Source organism: Dama dama, chromosome X (genome assembly GCF_033118175.1).
Source record: "Dama dama isolate Ldn47 chromosome X, ASM3311817v1, whole genome shotgun sequence".
In the NCBI taxonomy this organism is placed as follows: Eukaryota; Metazoa; Chordata; class Mammalia; order Artiodactyla; family Cervidae; genus Dama; species Dama dama.
The window spans coordinates 23,612,712-23,633,546 of record NC_083714.1 but is presented as its reverse complement, the minus strand read 5'-3'; the positions used below and the strand labels follow the sequence as shown (position 1 = coordinate 23,633,546).

The 20,835-nt window shown below is 44.4% G+C and overlaps 1 protein-coding gene, 2 non-coding genes and 1 pseudogene across 3 annotated transcripts; 3 read left to right on the top strand and 1 right to left on the bottom strand.

Annotated features, from left to right (window-relative positions):
• Window positions 1-5,311: 5,311 nt before the first annotated feature.
• Window positions 5,312-9,479, top strand: LOC133052568 (vasculin-like protein 1; annotated as a pseudogene).
• A 1,866-nt stretch (window positions 9,480-11,345) lies between these two features.
• Window positions 11,346-11,418, bottom strand: TRNAG-CCC (transfer RNA glycine (anticodon CCC)). Its single transcript has one exon. It is a non-coding gene; the product is annotated as a tRNA-Gly (tRNA).
• Window positions 11,419-15,107: 3,689 nt separating this feature from the next.
• Window positions 15,108-18,549, top strand: RPL39 (ribosomal protein L39). Its single transcript, XM_061136510.1, has 3 exons — window positions 15,108-15,272; window positions 16,871-16,974; window positions 18,351-18,549. Exons 1-3 carry the CDS (start codon window positions 15,123-15,125, stop codon window positions 18,397-18,399), a joined length of 303 nt encoding a protein of 100 aa, XP_060992493.1. The 5' UTR covers window positions 15,108-15,122; the 3' UTR covers window positions 18,400-18,549.
• LOC133053320 (small nucleolar RNA SNORA69) lies at window positions 17,773-17,904 on the top strand. Its single transcript, XR_009692237.1, has one exon. It is a non-coding gene; the product is annotated as a small nucleolar RNA SNORA69 (small nucleolar RNA).
• Window positions 18,550-20,835: the final 2,286 nt, after the last annotated feature.

Below are 20,835 nucleotides of genomic sequence, written 5' to 3'. Positions count from 1 at the left end.
ACCAGTATTACCTAACCCAAGAGAAAAGAATGAAGGGGAGTGGCCATCAGAGTTAGGTGCTGCTGGAAGGTCAAGTGTGATGCCTGAAAAAAGGCCATGGAATTCAGTGACTTACAAATTACTGATGACCTGGAATGATAAGGAATGAAAGCCAGACTGCCCTGAGAATGGAAACAGCATAGACAGCTTTTCAGAGAAATCGAAAAAAATGGTGATAGATGAAGGGTATTGGGGAAGGATTTTTTTTAAAAAAAATAGGACAAATACTAAAGCATTTTTAGAAGCCAAAAGGAAAGATCTAAGAGATGAATACCCAGGGGAAGAGAGAACCAATAGTGTAGGTTTCCTGAGAAGGCAGGTGAAAAGGGAGCCTCTGGACAGCCGAGGTTTTTGACAATAGAGGAGTTGGCCTTGGGAAGAGCATCGCCCCAAAACTATCAGGCATGAGTTGGCATCACTTGCCTCTGTACCCAGCCTGGGGCCTGTTTCCAGCCCTCATGGCTGTTTTTGTGTCACTACATCCCTCTTCTGCTGGCCTTGCCAGTCCAACTCATTAAACCATACTTACCTATCCCCTGTTAAATTTCCATCCATTGATGTACTCACTTCAACAAACATTTACTAGTCTCTGACTGTGTGCTAAGCCCTGGGGTTCAAAGACTCAAACAAGCCCTTGTCCTTGAGGAACCATTGGCCAGTGGTGTCAAGAGACAACCAGAAATAACCAGAGCACAGTGCACCATGTGAGAAGGGCTGTGGTGATAGCCTGGAGTGGGGATCTGACCCTAGGCTGCCAAGTGTTGCTGAAGAAAATCCCTAAACCAGACCAAACTGCTGAGACTGTAGGAGGGCCCTCCCTCCTGCAAAGCAACTGATTGCATTTTTGCCTTCAGATACAGGTTTGATTTCTTTGGAAATAAAGACAGGATGGAGACAGTTCAGACACTGGATATCTGAATATTCATCTTAGCACCTCCTGTATGTTGGTACTAAGGCCATAGTTGTGAATAAGGTCCCTGCCCTCCTGATGCTGACAGCTTTGCAGAGTTTGCTGCTCTGGTGGAGAAAAGTGATGCTAAGGGAAAATAGGCAGGAAAAGTTCAAGGAGCGAGGGTAGTGAGAATAGGTGCCTACAGGACAGTGAAAAGGGGGTGGCCTGTGCATTCATGAGGCTTTCATGCCTTCAAAATCAGGGACTATATCCCCTTGCCCAGCAGGCATATATAAAGTAGTCCTGAGGCAGTCATTTAACTGATTATAAATTAAGATCTAACTTGACCTTATCTTTAGTTCCATAGGAGATTAATTAGAGTTTTGTGGCCTTTTCTGGGTATATAGAAGCTCAGTGTTACATGTTTTTATGGGGCAGTCCAGAATTTACTATCTCTGGGACTGTCCTCTACACCATAAAAATGTATTATGACCATTTATATCCTTACAAAGGAAGCAGGGAGCAAATAAGCTGACATTTGGTGAATTCTTAGAAAGTGTATACTGACAATATATAGGATCGGCCATCCTTCGAAATCTCACAGAGTTCATTTATTCACCTACCAAATACTGATTCAGCTCCTACTATGGAGACATAGGTAAATACCTAACAGTTCATTGCTACTGTGGTACCTGATGTATTATCCACATTTCCAGACTTTTAAGACTCTCCTCCACATCTCCAGCCCTGACTAATCCATCCCCTGGACATCATCCAAAGGCCCCAAGTATCTCTGGCCACAAACTGAACTCAGGTTCCTCCCATCCGGTTTAGCAGAGGATGTGAACCACCTACTCACTCAGCACTGAGGATCAGGTCTGACTCCATCCTCCCTCCCCACGGCCACTCAATCATTCTGCCCATTCATCTGCCTCCTCTCCAGCCCTTCGTAGCCCAGGTTCAGATTGCCATCATTCATGCAGCCATTTAGTCATTCACCATTGTCTGAGCACACACCATATGCCATTCATGTTCTAGATTCTGGAATTACATCAGTGAACAAAACAGACAAACTTCCTGCCTTCATAGAGCTTTCGTTAAAGTGGAGAGAGAAAATAAGCAAACTACTTATGGTTAGAAAGTGACAGGCATGAAAAAGAAAAAAAAAAGAAAGTGACAGGCACTTGGAAAAATAAATCAGGGGGGAAAAGGAGTATGATGGTCGTGGATGGGGGCTGAAAGACTTCCATGAGAAGATGACTTTTGAATAAAGAGAAGGAAATGAGATAAAGAAAAACCAGAAAAAAAGATTCTGAGGGAGCTATCAGTAAGATAGGAAGAAAACCAAGCAAATGTGCTGTCCTGGAAGTCAAGTAAATAAAGCATTCTAAGAAGAGGTCAGCTAAGACAAATGTTGACAGGTCAGATCAGATCAGAGAAATGAGGATTTCACAACACAGGGGTCACTGATAATCTTAGGACAATTTCAGCTTGAGTGCTAGGTGAAAACCTAATTGGAGTGGGCTCGTAAGAGGATGGGTGCCCACTAGGATGGCTATAATTTTTTAATAGAAAATAAGCATTTGGGAGGTTGAAGAAAAAATTGAACTATTATGCAGTGTTACAGGGAATGTAAAATGGTACAGCCATTGTGGAAAATACCCCACTAGTTACTCAAAAGGTTAAACAGTTACCATATGACCCAGCAATTCCACTCCTAGATATATATCCAAAATAACTGAAAACAGGTACTCAAACATACTGGCTTCCCCGGTGGCTCAGTGGTAAAGAATCCTCTGGCCAATGCGGGAGATGCAGTTTGATCCCTGGGTTGGGAAGATAGCAACCCATTCCAGTATTCCTGCCTGGGAAATCCCATGGACAGAGGAACCTGGAGGACTACAGTCCATGGGGTAGCAAAAACAGTTGGACACAACTTAGCAACTAAACAACTCAAACATAATTGCACACCAGTGTTTATAGCACTATTCATAATAGCCCCAAACACAGAAGCAACCCTGCTGTCCATCAACTGATAAATGGATAAACAAAATGATATGTCCACACAGTGGAATATTATTCAGCCATAAAAGGAAAGAAGTACTGACACATGCCACAATATGAAAGAACACTGAAAAATTACATTATGTGAAAGAAGCCAGACACAAGTGATCACATAATGTATGATTCCATTTATATGAAATGTCCAGAATATGCAAAGTCCATAAAAACAGAAAGTGGTTGCCCAGGCCTGGGAGGAGAAGGGGACTGGAGGGTGACTGCTAATGGGCACAGGTTTCTTCTTGGGGTAATTAAAATGTTCTGGGCTTAGATACTGGTGATGGTTGGTGATGATACCTTATGCACATACTAAAACCCACTGAATTATACACTTTAAAATGGTGATGTTTATGGTATATGAACTATAGCTCAAAAAAAAAAAGGATGGGGAGAGTAATTGAAAAGTACATATAGACAAATCTCACAGTTGTGTTATAAAGGAAGGAAAACAGAAGTAGTTGGAAAGGGAGTTGTGGTAAAGACCAGGTTTTTGTTTTGAGTGGATTTTTAAGATGGGAGGAACAACCACGTATTTATCTGTGCATTGATGGGAACAATCCAGGGAAAAGCAGGGACAGAAAGCGAGAAATAGAGGCAGGTTTCTGAATAGGTAACAGGGATTAGGATCCACTGTGGGAACAGGACAAAGGTAGAGAGGATTGGAGTACAGTGCTGGTAGCTGGCATATGGTAGGTGAGTTGTGGAGTTCTGTGATTGCTGAAGTTTTCTCAATGACTAGGAAGCAAGGCTGTTGCTGAGAGTGAGAAGGGAGGAAGCAGGGCTGAGACAGTCATCCAGGCCAACAGTGGGCAAACTGTGGACCAAGCCTGGCCACTGCCTATTTGTGTACAGCCTGCAAGCTGAGAATGGCTTTTGTATTTATGTTATTTTTCAGTCACTCAGTCATGTCCAATTCTTTGTGACCCCATGGACTGCAGCACGCCAGACATCCCTGCTGTTCACCATCTCCCAGAGCTTGTTCAGACTCATGTCCATTGAGTCGGTGATGCCATCCAACCATCTCATCCTCTGTCGTCCCCTTCTCCTCCTGCCTTCAATCTTTCCAAGCATCAGGGTCTTTCCCAATGAAGTCAGCTCTTCACATCAGTTGGCCAAAGCATTGGAGCTTCAACTTCAGTTTCAGTCCTTCCAATGAATATTCAGGATCGGTTTCCTTTAGGATTGACTGGTTTGTATTTATAACTAATGGAAAAAAAAAAACAAGAGAATAATATTTTGTGATATAAAAGAATTCTATGAAATTAAAATTTTAGTCTCTGTAATTAAAATTTTATTGGAAACTGATCACACCCATTAGTTTATGTACAGTAGCTACAGCAGCAGAGTTGACTAGCTGTAATAAACATCGTATGTCACCTGCAAAGCCTAAAATATTTGCTATCAGAAACAGTGTGCCAGCCCCCTGATCGAGGCCTTTTCTGGGACCAGGGGTCACCTGGGAAGCTGTCAGGAACGCAGACTCAGAACCTCTCATCTTGGACTTGCCTGGTGGTACAGCATATAAGAATCTACCTGCCAATGCAGGGGACACGGGTTCAATTCCTCATCCGGGAAGATTCCATATGTAATGGAGCAACTAAGCCTGTGTGCCACAACTACCAAAGCCTGCATGCCTAGAGCCTGTGCTCCGCAACGAGAAGACACTGTGATGAAAAGCCTGCACACTGCAACTAGAGAGTAGCCCCTGCTCACTACAACTAGACAAAGCCCAAGTGCAGAAACGAAGACCCAGCTTAACCAAAAGAAAAAAAGAGAGAGAGAGAACCTGTCGTCCATGTCCAACAAATTTCCCAGGTGACTCGTGTGCACGTTGAATCTTGAAGAGCAGTGCTCTAAGAGAACCAGAGGGTGGCTACCCGGGGGGAGTGCAGAGCCGCAGGGCAGCACTGAGGGCCCACTGGAAGTCAGTGGTTGTGAACCTCACAGGAGGCCAGTCGGTCTTCTTCAGCCTCATTCAGCTGCCAGAGGCACAGGCTGTCAAGCAGGTGGAGAACTGGATTTACCAGGGTTATGGTTTCTCCAAGCAAGTACAAAAAAGGGCAGGGTGTGGCCAAGTGAGTGGCTGATACAATTTAAGTGAAATAAGGAGGGAAGAGGAGACATGGCGGGGCAGTGGAGGGAATAGGGAAAGGGTGTAGTTTCGATGGCTGGGTGGTCCTGGTGAGGTGGGAGCATCGTCAGTACTGGGGTCCTACAGGAAGTTAGCTGCAAGGAGAGCAGAGAGTGGGATCGTTGTAACGTTGAAGGCAGGGCAAAGGAACAAGAGGCTACAAGTGAATGCTGAATTCACCCGGAATCATGACAAGGAACGGTGCTGGAGAGAGCAGCAGTGAGCCAGGAGCTAAGTCTGCAAGGAATGGGTGGGAGAGGCTGGGGGACACTGCAATGAAAGAGCGCATGGTTGTGCTGGGACTTGCATCAGTGGCCCCTGTGGGTCTCCTTGTTTCCACTCTTTTTGAAGCTCTACTCTGAGGAACCCTCTTGGCTAGGCAGAAGTGCTTTAGGGGTTCCTCAAACAAGAAGTGTCCAGGTCAAACACTGAAGCTGTCCACTGCCCTGAGGGGCCTGTTCTGTTTTGTCTGTTCTGAGGTATTTGAGTTCATTCAGGCATTCATTAAGCTTCCCTTGTAGCTCAGTTGATAAAGAATCTGCCTGCAATGCAGAAGACCTGGGTTCAATTCCTGGGTCAGGAAGATCCCCTAGGAGAAGGAAATGGCAACCCACTCCAGTATTCTTGCCTGGAGAATCCCATGGACAGAGGAGCCTGGCAGGCTACAGTCCATGGGGTCACAAGAGTCAGACACAACTTAGCGACTAAACCACCAAACCAAGGTCATTCATTCATTCATCAAATATTTACTGAGCACCTACCATGTGTAAGGCACTATTCTAGGCCCGGGGAAGACAGCAATGAACAAAATACATAATCTATGACCTCATGAAATTTACATTCTAGGGAGGGAGTTAGGCAATAAAGAAAGAAAAAAAGGACTTCCCTGGTGGTCCAGTGGCTAAGACTCCTTGCTCCCAATGCAGGGGACTCAGTTTTGATTCCTGATCCGGGAACTAGATCCCACATGCCGCAATTAAGATCTCGCATGCTGCAACTAAAAGAATCCACGTGCTTAGTCAACTAAGACCCAGTGCATCCAAATAAATAAAAATAATAAATATTAAAAAATATTCATTTGCCTGCACTGGGTCTTAGTTGTGGCACGTGGGCATGCAGGGCTTAGCTGCTCTGCACCATATGGGATCCTAGTTCCCCAACAAGGGATTGAACCCACACCCCCTGCATGGGAAGGTGGATTCTTAGCCACTTAACCACCAGGGAAGTACCAAATAATAAATATTTAAAAAAAAAAAGAAAAAGACTCCTCGAATCCAATGCAGGGGACCGAGTTACATTTCATCTATAGTTTTGTCTTTAGACCCACGTAAAAGTATCTTTATGTTGAAATATAACACCCATACAGAAAAGCACACAAACTCAAAGTGTTCAGCTAGATGAATTTTCACAAAGGGAACACACCCATAGAACTAGCACCCAAATCACGAAATAGAATGTGACCAGTGTCTCCTCCCCCAACAAGGACAACCACTATGCTGACTTCTAAAGGCACAGATTAGTCTTGCCCAGTTTTGGTTTTTTGACAAAAATGGAATCATACAGTAAGCATGTTTCTGTGTCTGGCTTCCTTTGTTCCACATTAGTGGATGTTTGTGAGATCCATCCATGCCACCGTGGGTAGCTGTAGTTTGCTTATTCTCATTGCTGCATAGGAGTGGTTCACAAACATTTTAGTCTTTAGGATCCCTTTACACTTAAAAATTATTAAGTGGGAAGATCTTTGTTAAGGTTGTGGGCTCTACCCCTCTGCCGGATCAGGAAGCTGGGGATGCACCCTCAGATGCCGCGACTGGTCCCTAACCATAGCCCCTCCACTACTCGTGACAGATTCCTGTGGCCTTTTAAATGATTGAATAACGATAAAAATGGACCCAAAGTGACTTCTCTACTGAAGCAGAAGATTCTTATTACCTTCCATTAACTCAGTTTAGTCTTTGGGGCAGAATGAGTGAAGTACAGAAAACTGAAGAAAAGAAAACCTCACTTTAGAACTTTCTCCATGATTATTCTTAAACTCTGCCTTTCTATTTGTTTTAATTTTGCTGTGAATTTATAAATAGTGAAGACCAAAGAAATAGAAAAAACATTTGAGAGCTTTATACCAAGAAATTTGCCTTGAAAGATGCTATTCTTGGAGGGAAAAGCATATCAAGTTCCTGTCTTTTTTCTTTTTAACAAGGTTTCTTATATCCTTAGATTTTGAAGGATAAGACATATAAACTCATACCTGCAGACTATTTTTAGCAGCTGTGTAAGAATAATGAGATTTGTAAATTAAGGGCTTTGTAATGTGGATGTTTTGCTACTAGAGTTGACTACTCAGAAAATTTTTTTATAGCTCTTCAATGTTTTATTTTTGATCTATCACTTCAATGACATTATTTGAGCAAACAGAAGTCATTCTGTCTTTCTAAGCTATGACCTTGTTATGAACAGTATCTGCATTCACTGTGCAAATGTCCATGTATTATCTATTTAAGCAACATCATAGTGCCATCACTCAAGGAAGTTGAATAAGGTGAACATTGATATAGCTCTTTCCCCTTCCCCCCATTTTTTAAATGTAACAAATACTTTTTATGTTTCCCTTCCCTTTGCCCTTTCCCCTTCCCCTTTGGGAAACATGTCAGGAACTAGATCGTTTAAGACGAGCAATTGAGGGGACTGAGAGATTGATCCACACAGAGCCTGGCTTCTTTGTGCTTCATCGTAAGGCATTCTGCTGGCCAGCCTAATTAAGTACCCTTTTAACAAGAGAACCTCATGAAAATCCAGCTGGCAACTCAAGAAGTTCAGGAAGCAGGACCGCAGAGGTTATACTCTGGGATCCTGGTCATGAGGTCGGATGCCTCCCCTTGTTAAAAAGAGACACTGGACCTAAATAGTGCAGCATGACTTTGTTCCTGCTTGGCTAAATTTCTCAACACCGCAGTCAGCTAAGTCACCTACAGTGACTTTCGAAAAACATGGAGAGCACCTACCCCAAGGAGATGGTAGATTTGGAGTAAGCCGTCATAGACATAATTCCTCTGATGGCTTTTTCAACAATGGATCTCTTCGAACAACAGGAGGTTCTTGGCACCAGCCCTCCCTGTTCCGCCACAATTCTGTGGACTCTGGTGTCTCTAAGGGAGCATATGCTGGAATCATAGGGAACCTATCTGGTTGGCATGGCTCTTCACGAGGTCATGATGGCATGAGCCAGCGTAGTAGGGGTGGCACAGGAAACCATCGCCACTGGAATGGCAGCTTCCACTCCCAGAAAGGCTGCCTTTCAGGAAAAGCCACCTACAGATATCAGGGAAGAGAAGAAAGAAGGTGGAAAAGTTGCAGTTTGAAGAGGAAGACTTTCCTTCTTTGAATCCAGAAGCTGGCAAACAGAATCAGCCATGCAGACCTATTGGGACTCCTTCTGGAGTGTGGGAAAACCCACCTAGTGCCAAGCAGCCCTGAAAAATGCTAGTCATCAAAAAACTTTCCAGAGAAGATGCTGCTGCTGCCTTCTCTGCTGCATTCACCTCACCAGGATCTCACCATGCAAATGGAAACAAATCGTCAACCATGGTTCCAAGTGTCTATAAGAACCTGTTTCCTAAGCCTGTACCACCTCCATCCAAGGCCAGTGCATGGAAAGCTAACAGGATGGAAAACAAATCAGGATCCCTTTCGTCTAGCTGATAGTCTGTTTTTACCAGTCCAATCCCTGTTACCAAACCACTAGTACTGGCTGGTGGTATAGTTTTAAGCTCTCCCAAAGAAAGCCCTGCCAGCACCATTCCTCTGATTGAGATCAGCTCCTCTTGTCTGACCAAGTTGACCCACAGAACTACTGATAAGAAGAGCAAATTCCTGAAGACTCTGAAGGATGACCAGAATGGAGACTTCTCAGAGAGCAGAGAGTGTGAGAAGTTGGAAGATTTGGAGGACAACAGCACACCTGAACCAAAGGAAAATGGAGAGGAAGGCTGTCATCAGAATGGTCTTGCTCTCCCTGTAGAAGAGGAAGGGGAGGTCCTCTCTCACTCTTTGGAAGCAGAGCACAGGTTACTGAAAGCAATGGGATGGCAGGAGTATCCTGAAAATGATAAGAATCGCCTTCCCCTCACAGAGGATGAGCTCAGAGAGCTCCACGTGAAGACAAAGCAGCTGAGAAGAAATGGCTTTGGAAAGAATAGCTTCTTACAGAGTCGAAGTTCCAACCTATTCTCCCCTAGGAGAAGCACTTGCAGAACAGAGTTTGAGGACTCAGCCATGGAGACAAGTAGCAGTGAGACATCTGATGATGATGCCTGGAAGAAGGCATATAAATGCTCACAGTTAAATCTGACCCAGTAAACTCAGCTTGTGTGTTTAGGGGTTATACAGAAGAAATAGTTCTTTCCTTTTCCTATGTTATTGTTGAATACTTCATGCACAAGGGAAATAATCATATCCCAAAGAGAGAGTGAGCAATTGGCTTCTTTAGCTTTTGTTGTTGTTCTTCCCTGCTATCTGCTTAATAGAGAGAACTTTGTGTGGTGGGAAGAATTTTTAAAACACACACACATACACAAAGTATATATGGGGCAATGCACAGGTGGGAGCTGGCAGTCCTGAGTGAGGAGGAGACACTGGTTTGCAGCAACAGCTTCTACTACCAGCCCTTGGGGCACTCATCCCTCTACTCAAGCAATCACTGTCAATGACAAAGTGACTACTGAAGTTATGAGTGTATTAAATTAATGCTAATAATTTGGATATTTTATTTCTGGCTGCTTGGGTCACCTTAGCCCTTAACCAAGCATATGTGTTTTTTTTTTCCCCTTTATTTTTCTTTCTGGGTACAGCTATAAAATATTTGGATATAGGAAATATTGTGTTATTCTTGCAGCCTTGATATTCAGGGTGGATAGTAAAATATGAATTTTTGTGAGATTTCAAAGATAAAGATTATTTTGATAACATTATTTACAGATTTAAAAGATGTAGTTATCACAAGTCTGTTGAGGGGGAAAACTACTGCATAAAATAACTAACTTGGAATAAATATTTTGCATCAGTTTGGATTGTCTTGTGTAAGAAGTATATTTACTTTAAAATTAGATGAGTGGATTTAGAGGTCTGAGGAAAAAAAAATCCCAATTCAGACACACCTGTTTCTCCTTTTAGCAAATACATTCTTGATGCAGAAAAACATGTGCAATAAATTGCTGCTGCTGCTGCTAAGTCGCTTCAGTCGTGTTCGACTCTGTGCGACCCCATAGACGGCAGCCCACCAGGCTCCACCGTCCCTGGGATTCTGCAGGGTTGCCATTTCCTTCTCCAGTGCAATAAACTACCAGTAATAAAACCAGAAAAAAAATATTAAGGACTCCAGAGGGCCTTTAGGGCTTCCCTGGTGTCTCAGATGATAAAGAATCCTCCTGCCAATGCAGGAGACCCAGGTTTGATCCCTGGATGGGGAAGATCTCCTGGAGAAGGAAATGACAACCCACTCCAATATTCTTGCCTGGAGAATTCCATGTACAGAGGAGCCTGGTGGGCTAGAGTCCATGGGGTCACATAGAATCAGACATGACTGAGTGACTAACACTTTCACAAAGGGCCTTCATGTGGATTATTTCTATCGATGTTTACTGAATTAGAAATTAAAACTGAAAAATATTTAAACCCCAAGAACACACAAGCATACATTCTATTGTCTGTCAGAGCAATGAAGTTATTACAAGTCATGTAGCCTCTTTGATGGTTGGATGGCATCACCGACTCGATGGACATGAGTTTGAGCAAGCTCCGGGAGTTGGTGATGGACAGGGAGGCATGCTGCAGTCCATGGGGTTGCAGAGAGTCAGACACGATTGAGCAATTGAACTGAATTGAACTGAACCGAGTCTCTGAAACCCCACAGTACACCCGTGAGAGGACAAGAGTAAAAGATGACTTCTTTGTATTATTATAAAAATAATTTGACCCTGCAGGCCCTTTGAAAGGGTCTTGAGGATCTCCCAGAGTTCCCTGGATCACACTTTGAAAATTGCTGCTGTACAATAGCCCTTGGTAAATATACCACACTTTACATGTTCAGTTGAAGATAGATAGTTTCCTGTTTGGGGTTGTTAGAAATAATTTTGCCATAAACAATTTAGTACATGCCTTTTTTCAAATTAAAAAATACATATATTTACTTTTTAAAGCCACACCCTATGACATGTGGAACCTTAGTTCCCTGACCAGGGATCGAACCTGTGCCCCCTGCATTGGGAGCACAGAGTCTTAACCACTGGACCACCAGGGAAGTCCCAGTACATACTTCTTGATGCATATTTGTTCATCTTTCTGTTGGAGAAACATCTAGGAGAGGAAATGTAGGGCCATATAGAATGTAAGTGGAACCATGGAAAATATTTACATGACTAAAAAACAAAATTAAATTTACAAAAACAAATTCTTTCTTCATCCATCTTTTTTCCCTCCTAACTTGGGAAATGACTGTTGTCCTTTTCAAGGCAAATTTCTTTCCTGCTGCTCTTCAGCCTGCCCACTGTGTCCACTGAGACCCCCACACTATTAAACCTGGGTTTCCCTGCATCTTTAATGTCTCTCCTTCCTGCCTTCCTCTCCATGATCTACCAGAAACCAACTCCTTTTTATTTTTTGGCCGCACTGTGCAGCATGGGGGAATCCCAGTTCCCTGACCAGGGATCGAACCCATGCCCCCTGCATTGGAAGCACAGAGTCTTTACTACTGGACTTCCAGGGAAGAAGTCCAAGAGAGTATTTAAAGCCATGATATTGGATGAGGTCATGAAAGGAGAGAGTGTATATAGAAAATAGAAGAAGTCCAAATCTGAACCTCAGGGCTCTACAATGTTTTAAAAAGAGAGAGAGAGAGAGACAAGGAAGTGAGATAAGGAAGAATCTGCAAAAGAAACTCAGAAAGGGTTGCATGCAAGGTAGAAGGAAAACCAGGTAGAACAAGTGCCCGATGAAGCTGTAAGAATTAAAAGGATGATTTATATAAGCTCTTAGCACAGTGTCAGTCACACTCTAAACCTGAGGAAATGGTAGCTATGATGATGATGATGACAATGAAAATTCATCTATTAAAGGCTTATCTGTTGCTCCTTCTGGCCGCCAAAAATAAAATACTGGCTCTTAAATAAATAATAAAAATCCAAGGTAAGAAGCCTCACTTGAATCAAATGTAAATTTGGATGAGGGTCTGAACCTAAACACTAAGTGGGATTAAAGTCACTAAACTTCTGCTGTTAAAAAGTGTAGTTAGGCTTTCGCTGGTGGCTCAATGGTAAAGAATCCAGCTGCCAACGCAGGAGACACGAGTTCGATCCCGATCCGGTAAGATTCCACATGCCCTGGGGCAACCGAGCCTGTGGGACAAAACTATTGAGCCTGTATTCTAAAGCCCAGGAGCTGCAACTACTGAGCTTATGAGCCACAACTACTTAAGCCAAAGTGCTCTAGAGCCCACACTCCACAACAAGAGAAGCCACTGAAATGAGAGGCCCGCACAGTGCAACTAGAGAGGAGTCCCCACTCGCCACAACTAGAGAAAAGCCGGTGCAGCAACAAAGACCCAGTAAAGCCAAAAATAAATAATTAATAAAATTTTTAAAAAAGACCCATAATTATTTAGGTATTCCCTGGTGGCCCAGTGGTTAGGACTGTATGGTTCCACTGCAGGGGGCATAGGTTCAATCCCTGGTCAGGCAACTAAGATCCAGCAAGCCACGCTGCTCGACCCCAGTAACTACTAAATTGGGCTCAAGCTTTCTACCATTTCTGTATTCTAGCATCCCATGGCCCAAGGCAGAGACCTGGCACTAAGTCCTGTTAATGTTATGTCAGAATCATCTCTTGATCTTGTTACTTCTTCTTCTTCTTTTTGGCTGCACTGGGTCTTCATTACCACCCCCAGGCTCTTTGATTCGGAACTTGGGCTTTCTCCAGCTGCAGTACTCAGGGCTTCTCTTATCGTGGAGTACGGGCTCTAGAGCTTGCAGACTCAGTAGTTGTCATGAGGGGGGCTCTCTAGTTGTGGTGTGCAGACTCAGTTGCCTCTTTGTACGTGGGATCCCAGTTCCCTGAACAGGGATGGAACCCACATCCTCTGCATTGGAAGGTGGATTCTTAACCACTGGACCATCAGGGAAGTCCCCTGGTCTGGTTCTTCTTATTCAATGTCATGGGGACTACCCTACTACTTTGTGCCACCATCCTTCTTATTGAAACTATTTCCAAAGCCTCTTACCTAGTTTGTTTGTTCTATCATCTGTCACTATACCCCAGTCCAGGGATTCATAACAAGTTTTGTGCCATGGAACCATTTGGCAGTCTGATGAAGTTTATGGAGTTATTTTCAGAATGTTTTTAAATGCATAAAACAAAGTATATTGGATGACAAGAAAACCAATTGCACTGCAATAGAGCTATCAAAATATTTCCTAAAAGAAATGTGTACTATAGCAATATACAGGATTAACAGAATTCTTGTGGGTCTAATAGCTACTATAATTTCAAAGTGATAAGCATATAAATGACATTTTGAGACATCTGCATCAACTGCAATGTGATATGAAACCATCTTTGATTGCTATTGGTGACCAAGTCACAGGTACTGCCAATGTCACTGTAATTCGTTGCCTACATTTGTAAATAATGCACTACACTTCAGAGTTTGATGAGAACGAAGTTGTGATTTTTAAAATTTCCATCCACATTCATGTACCCTGTGAATCTTATACACTGACCCTTTCCTGGTGGCTCAGATGGTAAAGAATCTGCCTTCAATGCAGTAGACCCAGGTTTGATCCCTAGGTAGGGAAGATCCCCTGGAGGAGGGAATGGCAACCCATTCCAGTATTCTTGCCTGGAGAATCCCATGGACAGAGGCGCCTAGCAGGCTACAGTCCAAACAAAGAGGCAGACACGACTGAGTGACTAACACTTGTGGACTCTAGGTAAAAAACCCTTACCTAAATGTATTACTGTAAAAATGCTTGAAGTGACTGAAAAGATAGAGGTCTTTGTTTTTAAATTGGGAGAAGAAAAAGAAGAAAACGGGGAACATTAACATCCAAAACGTGTGCCACTAATTCCTATACATCTTGCCAAAGGTGAGTTACAAATTCAGTATGAGCTTTCTAACAGTCGAGGAAACGTTTTGTCCAGAACTTTCTCAGTTTAGAACTTTGACTGGGGCCGTGGTCATGCAGTGGTAAGTAGTCTGCCTAGTATAAAACATTGATTGGTTATACAAGGCTATATGTCATTTATATCTCAATAAAACTAGAAGGGAAACAAAAAAACCTTGCTTGGTAGCCTCTTGCCTAGACTAAAACCCCACTGCCAACACCACTGTACCTTCCCATCCCGCAGGACACACCCGACGGTACGAGAAGCGACTGCCAAGAAAGAACTGTTGCTTAGTCGCTAACACGACTCCGTGCAACCCCAGGGACTGCAGCCTGCCAGGCTACCCTGTCCATGGGATGTTCCAGGCAAGAATACTGGAGTGGGTTGTCATTTCCTTCTCCAAGGGATCTTCCCCACGCAGGGATCAAACCCTCATCTCCTGTACTGGCAGGGGTGTTCTTTGCCACTTAACCGTCAGGGTAGCCCCGCAGAGAAGCAGGTGTGGGTGCAAATCCGGCCTGGCCCTCACTGGTTGGGCGTTCGCGCTCCCGCCCGCGCCCCTTCGCGTGCTCACTCCCTAGCCAAGGACCGAAGTCCCTAGCGCTGGAACATGACGTCTCCCCCGCCCTCTTTGGAGATAGCCCCGCCCCCCCCTTGCTTCTCCCGCCTTCGAAAGGGTTTCTGCCTTGGCATTTATCATGGACCGTCTGCCTCACCCATGACACAACGTGCCCCTGGCACACTAACAGGCTCCTAAGGAACCCAGTTACGGAACTGAAGCATAGCAAATTCCATTTCGCACGAACAAGCGCTGTTTCCCACAGTCTAACAGGAGCGTGCGCAGAGATGGGCCGCCAGGGGGCGTTGATTGGCGCACAGCGTGACCGCCCCAAGCCCCGCCCCCGGCGGCGCCTTCTAAACACGTCCTTCCGCTCACTTCCTCCTCTTTTCTCTTCTCCGCCATCCTATGTGCGGTTGAGTTCTGTCCGCACCATGGTAAGTGCATCCGTTACCATCGGTTCCGGGGGGGCTTTCCGAGACCTGAGATCTCCGCTAGCTCCCCGGTGCCGCGGGCTGCGTCGAGGTGTGGGACCCTTTTTAAGGCCTTTTCCAGGGGAGATGGGAGTTTGGCCTCGGCTCCAACCCGAGGGCCTGGCGGGAAAGGAGTGAGCTAGCACCTAGGGAGGGGCGGGCTTTGCCGGCCCCGCAAGGTCCGAGAGGGCGCTCTCTGTTGCAGGCCGCTACTCAGGCGGGCGGGGATTCCCGTTTTTCCCAGAGCGAACTGTGTTTCTGGGGCAAGAAGTCGAGGGGGTCCACAGAAACTGGCCCGACTTCGGGCTGTTGTCAGTGACACGCGGGATGTTTCGGTCGTCGAAAAGGGAATGTGGACTGCTGGTTTTCGAAGACTTATTAACTTGGGAGCCAGAATTCATCCACTTGATGAGATTATAGGATATTTTAGCCCTTTGTTCGGGAACTTGAACGTTACCCAGTTTAAACTCATGGAACAAGGGGTGATGTGTGAATCTGTGTGTCATTCGGGCGTTCTTCGTAAAATGCTAGCTGCGTGCGGATAGTCACTGGCTTTTTCCTGTGATAGTACTTTGGAAAATTTTAACTGTATGTGCTTTTAGGTGTGGAGAGGAGCGGTATCTGGTATTATACGGTTTTATTAACAGAAATTTACAGTTGCTGCTATGAGCTGGGAGAGAGGAGTATAGTCTTTTCCTTCTTTGTAATAACGCCTGTTATGCAAGGGTGTGTTGGGCCACATGGGTCAGATTTTAAACCAGCACTCAGGCCGTTTCTCTGGACTCTACTGCACACCGGGGAGGGAGGTGTTTGGGGTTAGATTAGATGACCCATGGAGAAGGAAACGGCAACCCACTCCAGTATCCTTGCCTGGAAAATCTCATGGACAGAGGAGCCTGGTGGGCTGCAGTCCATGGGGTCGCAAAGAGTCGGACACGACTGAGCGACTAACACTGACTAGATGACCCAAGTTCTTTATGAAAGCCAAAAAAAGAGCGGGAACTTGGGAAAGTGACATTTTAAATAGAGTTAATTTAATACCAAGATGGTCGGTAGCTGGAACAGATCTGCCAAATGTCAGGGACTTTGTGTAAGGTGGTGTTTTCTTTTTTTTTGAACGCACCGCGTGGCTTGCGGGAATCTTAGTTCCCGGACCAGGGGTGGAAGCTGGCCCCCTGCAGTATAAGCACAGATTCCCTAACCATTGGCCCGCCAGGGGATTCCCAGTACCCTGGTGTACAAAACAGGGCACTGAGACTGGTTGACTTGCAAGTTGTTGTTCGTGAAAACCATGTGCTCTAGTCCCAGCCTTCAGTGATGTGGTCCTCAGTCCTAGAGTGACAGCAGGGAAGACTGGAACACAGTCTTCCCTTGTATCTGTGTCTAGCCTTGTATCTGCCCCGGGAGAAGTGAGGAACAAAAGCAAGGGGCAGTGATGGGTTTAGCATTGAGAAGGGTTTTGGGCATATGTTAAGCATTTGAATATTTGTTGGATTTAGAGAGTTCCTAATTTTTGAATAAGTTCTGGTATTGCTGTTAAATTGATTGCATTTCCTTCCCAGTCTTCTCACAAGACTTTCAGGATCAAGCGATTCCTGGCCAAGAAGCAAAAGCAGAATCGTCCCATTCCTCAGTGGATTCGAATGAAAACTGGCAATAAAATTAGGTAAGGACACACTCCCCCACTCATGTGTTTTGTTAAATTTAGGATTTCTTTGAGTGCACAGTTGAAAGTTATATGCAGTTTAATTTTAATCTTGTGCCACCATTCTGAAATTCTTTTTTTTTAATGTGCTTCTGGGTTTCTGAACAGCAGCCAGCCCACAGCTGGGCTTAGGGGCAGACACTCCTCCAATATTTGTAAATTTCCTGGTTGCTTTCTCTCTGAGCCAGAACATAAGGGGACTGTCTCATTACACATCCCAGTGGGAATATCAGAAAGTGTTTATTTTTTCTGAAGATTGAAAGATTTGCTTTTCCCCACAGAATTGAGCTGATGGTTTTAGGAGAAAGACATTACTAGAATTTCTCCAAAGGACCTCTAGGGTCATCTAGGTTAACGCTAGACAAAGCTGGATCTAAGACTCTCCTGCATGCCTTTCAACCAAAGTATTTTCAAAGCATTTTTAAGCTGACACTGTAGGGTGGGCCTAGCAAGTGAGTCCTTGCCAGGATAAACACTGAAGCTCAGGAGTGCAAGATTGTGAAGCTAGTGTAGAAGTCTGATTGGGTTGTATGGCAAATAGAAGTGGAATTGTATGTGGGAATCACTCACTGTAGCTTTATAGGCCAATTAATTGCAACCTTTGGTTTATTGTATCCCATCCAGTGATGGTAGGCCCTGCCTTTGTAGTTGTGAGAAATGAAAGAAATGTATGTAAAGTTCTGTGTAGCTCAGTAGAGGGTACCTGCAATTATCAGATGCTGGTCTTTTGCTCTGTGGTCTAACTTTTAAAATGCAGTGAAAGCAGGTTGCAATTACAGTGCTTTCTTTTGTGGAAGTACTGACATTATCCTGCTGAAAGAAAATGTGTTGATCGTTTTTTGATTTTGCCATTTATGGGGGTAAAATCATGACAGATTGACATAAACAGTTGATGGCCTCTGAAGTAACTGAGGATGTTAATGTATTAACATTATGCGAGAGCTTTTATGTACATGTAACCTATTATGTAGAATGACTGGTTTGATCTAGTGTAGTAGTTGGGGTTATGTATCTCTGTCTGGGTCTGCTCCAGGTCTGTTGAATCGAAAGTAAGTGAGCATCTCTACTACTTACTCCCAGTAAAGAACGAGTGTGTTTTCCTTAGCCTGGAGTCATTTTGAGAGGTAAAAAATTGATTTGACTAGTTCTTTAACACATCTAGCAAATCATTTTTTACTCTCCAAAAAGAACTCCAAACTTGCTAAAGAAGGGAAAATGGAACCCTTTGCTTTCAAAGATTTTTTTTTATGGTACTTTTAAGGCAAAGTTTCTGGTGAGTAAGAGCAACTAATTTGAGGTCAGACTGCCTTTGTAACTTGGTATTTCCTTCTGTGTAGGTACAACTCCAAGAGAAGACATTGGAGAAGAACCAAGCTGGGTCTATAAGAAGCCTCACATAAAAAGTGGCACACATGTTAAGATCACTTATTTAAGCAGCCGTATCACAGTGAGAACATCACTACTGTAATGCTTGGCTCCTGATGTTTCTTATTTCCTCACTCTCAGTCTGAGACCAGTAATAAATATGATACGTTACGTTGGAACTGTTATTGTGTTATATGGTTTGTGATGACGTACTGAATAAATACTCCTGTCAGGACTCAGGGCTGTCCAATGATAGAAATGTTCTCTAGCTACCAAGTACTTAGAAGTACTAGTAAGTACTAGATGCTAGTAAATTAGGAACTGGCTTTTTAAAAGTTTTGTTGTCTTATGGTTCCCTATAACTAGCAGCTCTTAAACCTACTGTTACAGGAAGTACACATCTGTGTCATCCTTGTACCTGAACGCAGCACCTTTTTAAAATAAACTGTTGAGGGGGGGATGTCTTGCCACAAGACATGCAGGATCTTAGTTCCCCAACCAGGGATTGAACCCACTTGGCTGCCAGGAAAGTCCCATAAAAAGCATGTTTATATGCTATTCTATGATGTGAACCAGGGTTTGGCAAACTGGTCTCCCACCTGTTTTTGTATGGTCTGTGAACTGAAGTTCTGCATTTTTAAATGGTTGAAAAAATCAAATATTTTTGACATTTAATAAATTCAACTTTACCTACCAGGCATTATTCCTAGGTACTTGGGATTAACCAATGGATGGATAGACAAATGTATGTTAGGCTAGTAATAGGCCAATACATGGGCCATAGCTAATGTCTGGGAAAGATACATGCCCAATTACTCAGTCGTGTCCGACTCTTTGGACCCCAGGTGCCTCTGTCCATGGGATTTTGCAGGCAAGAATAATAGGGTTACCATTTCCCACTCCAGGGGATCTTCCCCACCCAAGGATCAAACCCACATCTCCTGCATTGGCAGGCAGGTTCTTTAATCACTGGAGGGAGCCAAAATGCCCTAGTTACCTGTGGAGTTAGGTTGGGACTGCAGCAGGGCGAGGGGGATCCTGCTTGGTGTTATCTACCTACCCAGTTTGTACAGAGCCTGTGCTGGAGCAAGCCAAGAAAACAAGTGACAGGAGCTGTCAGTGCAGCAAATGGGGGTAGGGGCCATACACAGCCAAGGGGTCCCTGACTTGTAACCACACTAAGACCACATGACCACAAGGACCACTGCTCACCAGAAGTTTTTAGAATGGCTGCCAAATAACCAGCCTAGGAACGTGGGTGCTACCAACAGATCTTGGAAGCACATTTTCTAGTTTACGAATCCCAGATTTCAAATATTTCCTCTTCGTGCATCAGTCTTTGCTTTATATTCAAAGACAGCTGCCACTGTGAACAAGGCAGAGGGACTTGATAACAATTGACAGTCATGGAAATTCCTAGCCATTTGGAGTCTTAGGGATACCTCAGTCTTACCATTCAGAGTAGGTGGGAATTCCTGAGCCCCGGGAATTTATGAAAAAGCTAAGGTCACATGGCAGAGGGAGCTTTCTCTAAAGACCTTAAAAAGGAGGGTTAAAATGGAAAGAAAATGATAGACATTTTGGGTGGATTGTTTGGCTGTGTAAAAGGGGTTTCTTTTGAGCCTGGGGTGGGACAGGTCCTGGATCCAGTGACTCCACACCGCCTTGTTTAGTCAATAAGTCGTATGGGACTCTGCGACCCCATGGACTGCAGTGCCAGGCTCCCAGTATTTGTTCTCTATGAACTGGATCCCTTATTTCCTGAAGGGAAGAATAGGAGCTTTGAGATGTGTAGGACATAACATTTACCTTTAAGAGGTGAAGTGTAAGATCAGCTTTTGAAAAGACAGTCAACCCCGTGGTGATGCTGCCCATCTCATGATGGCCTACTAAGAAGCAGGCAGCAGCCGAGTCGTGGCCAAGAGTTGGCAGTCTGGAGGAACAGGACCATAGAGTCAGCCTTCCAGTTCTGTTGGTGCACCAGCTGTGAGCCTCAGTGTCATCTGCAACATGGGGCCAATGGGACCTCCCTCAAAGGGCTTTGAGGATGAAGTTAATAATGCACAGAAGCAGTTGATTGAATGACTGGGAAAAGGGAGAAGAAAGGGGAGTGAGCAGAGTTAAAAGTTTTGGTGTGGACTGTACTCATGCTCAGTCACTCAGTCTGACTCTTGGGACCCCATGAACTGTAGCCCACGAGGCTTCTCTGTCCAAGGGATTTCCCAGGCAAGAATACTGCAGTGGGTTGTCACTCCCTACTCCAGAGGATCTTCCTGACCCAGAGATCAAACCTGTGTCTCCTGCTTTAGCAGGCGGATTCTTTGCCACTGAGTCACCTGGGAAGCCTGGATAAAGCAAAAATAAGACACAGGGACTGAAGATGGTGGGAAGGGGCAGGTTGGCATGGGGGAATCAGGCAGATCTGGTGTGGAATTGATGCTCAATATCAGCCTTTAG

Excerpts from the sequence above, each read along its gene's own strand:
- RPL39 (XM_061136510.1), top strand. The coding sequence starts at position 15,123 with ATGGGCCGCCAGGGGGCGTTGATTGGCGCACAGCGTGACCGCCCCAAG. Across the intron at positions 15,273-16,870 it reads TGAGTTCTGTCCGCACCATG|TCTTCTCACAAGACTTTCAG; the intron begins GTAAGTGCATCC and ends TTTCCTTCCCAG. Across the intron at positions 16,975-18,350 it reads AAAACTGGCAATAAAATTAG|GTACAACTCCAAGAGAAGAC; the intron begins GTAAGGACACAC and ends CCTTCTGTGTAG.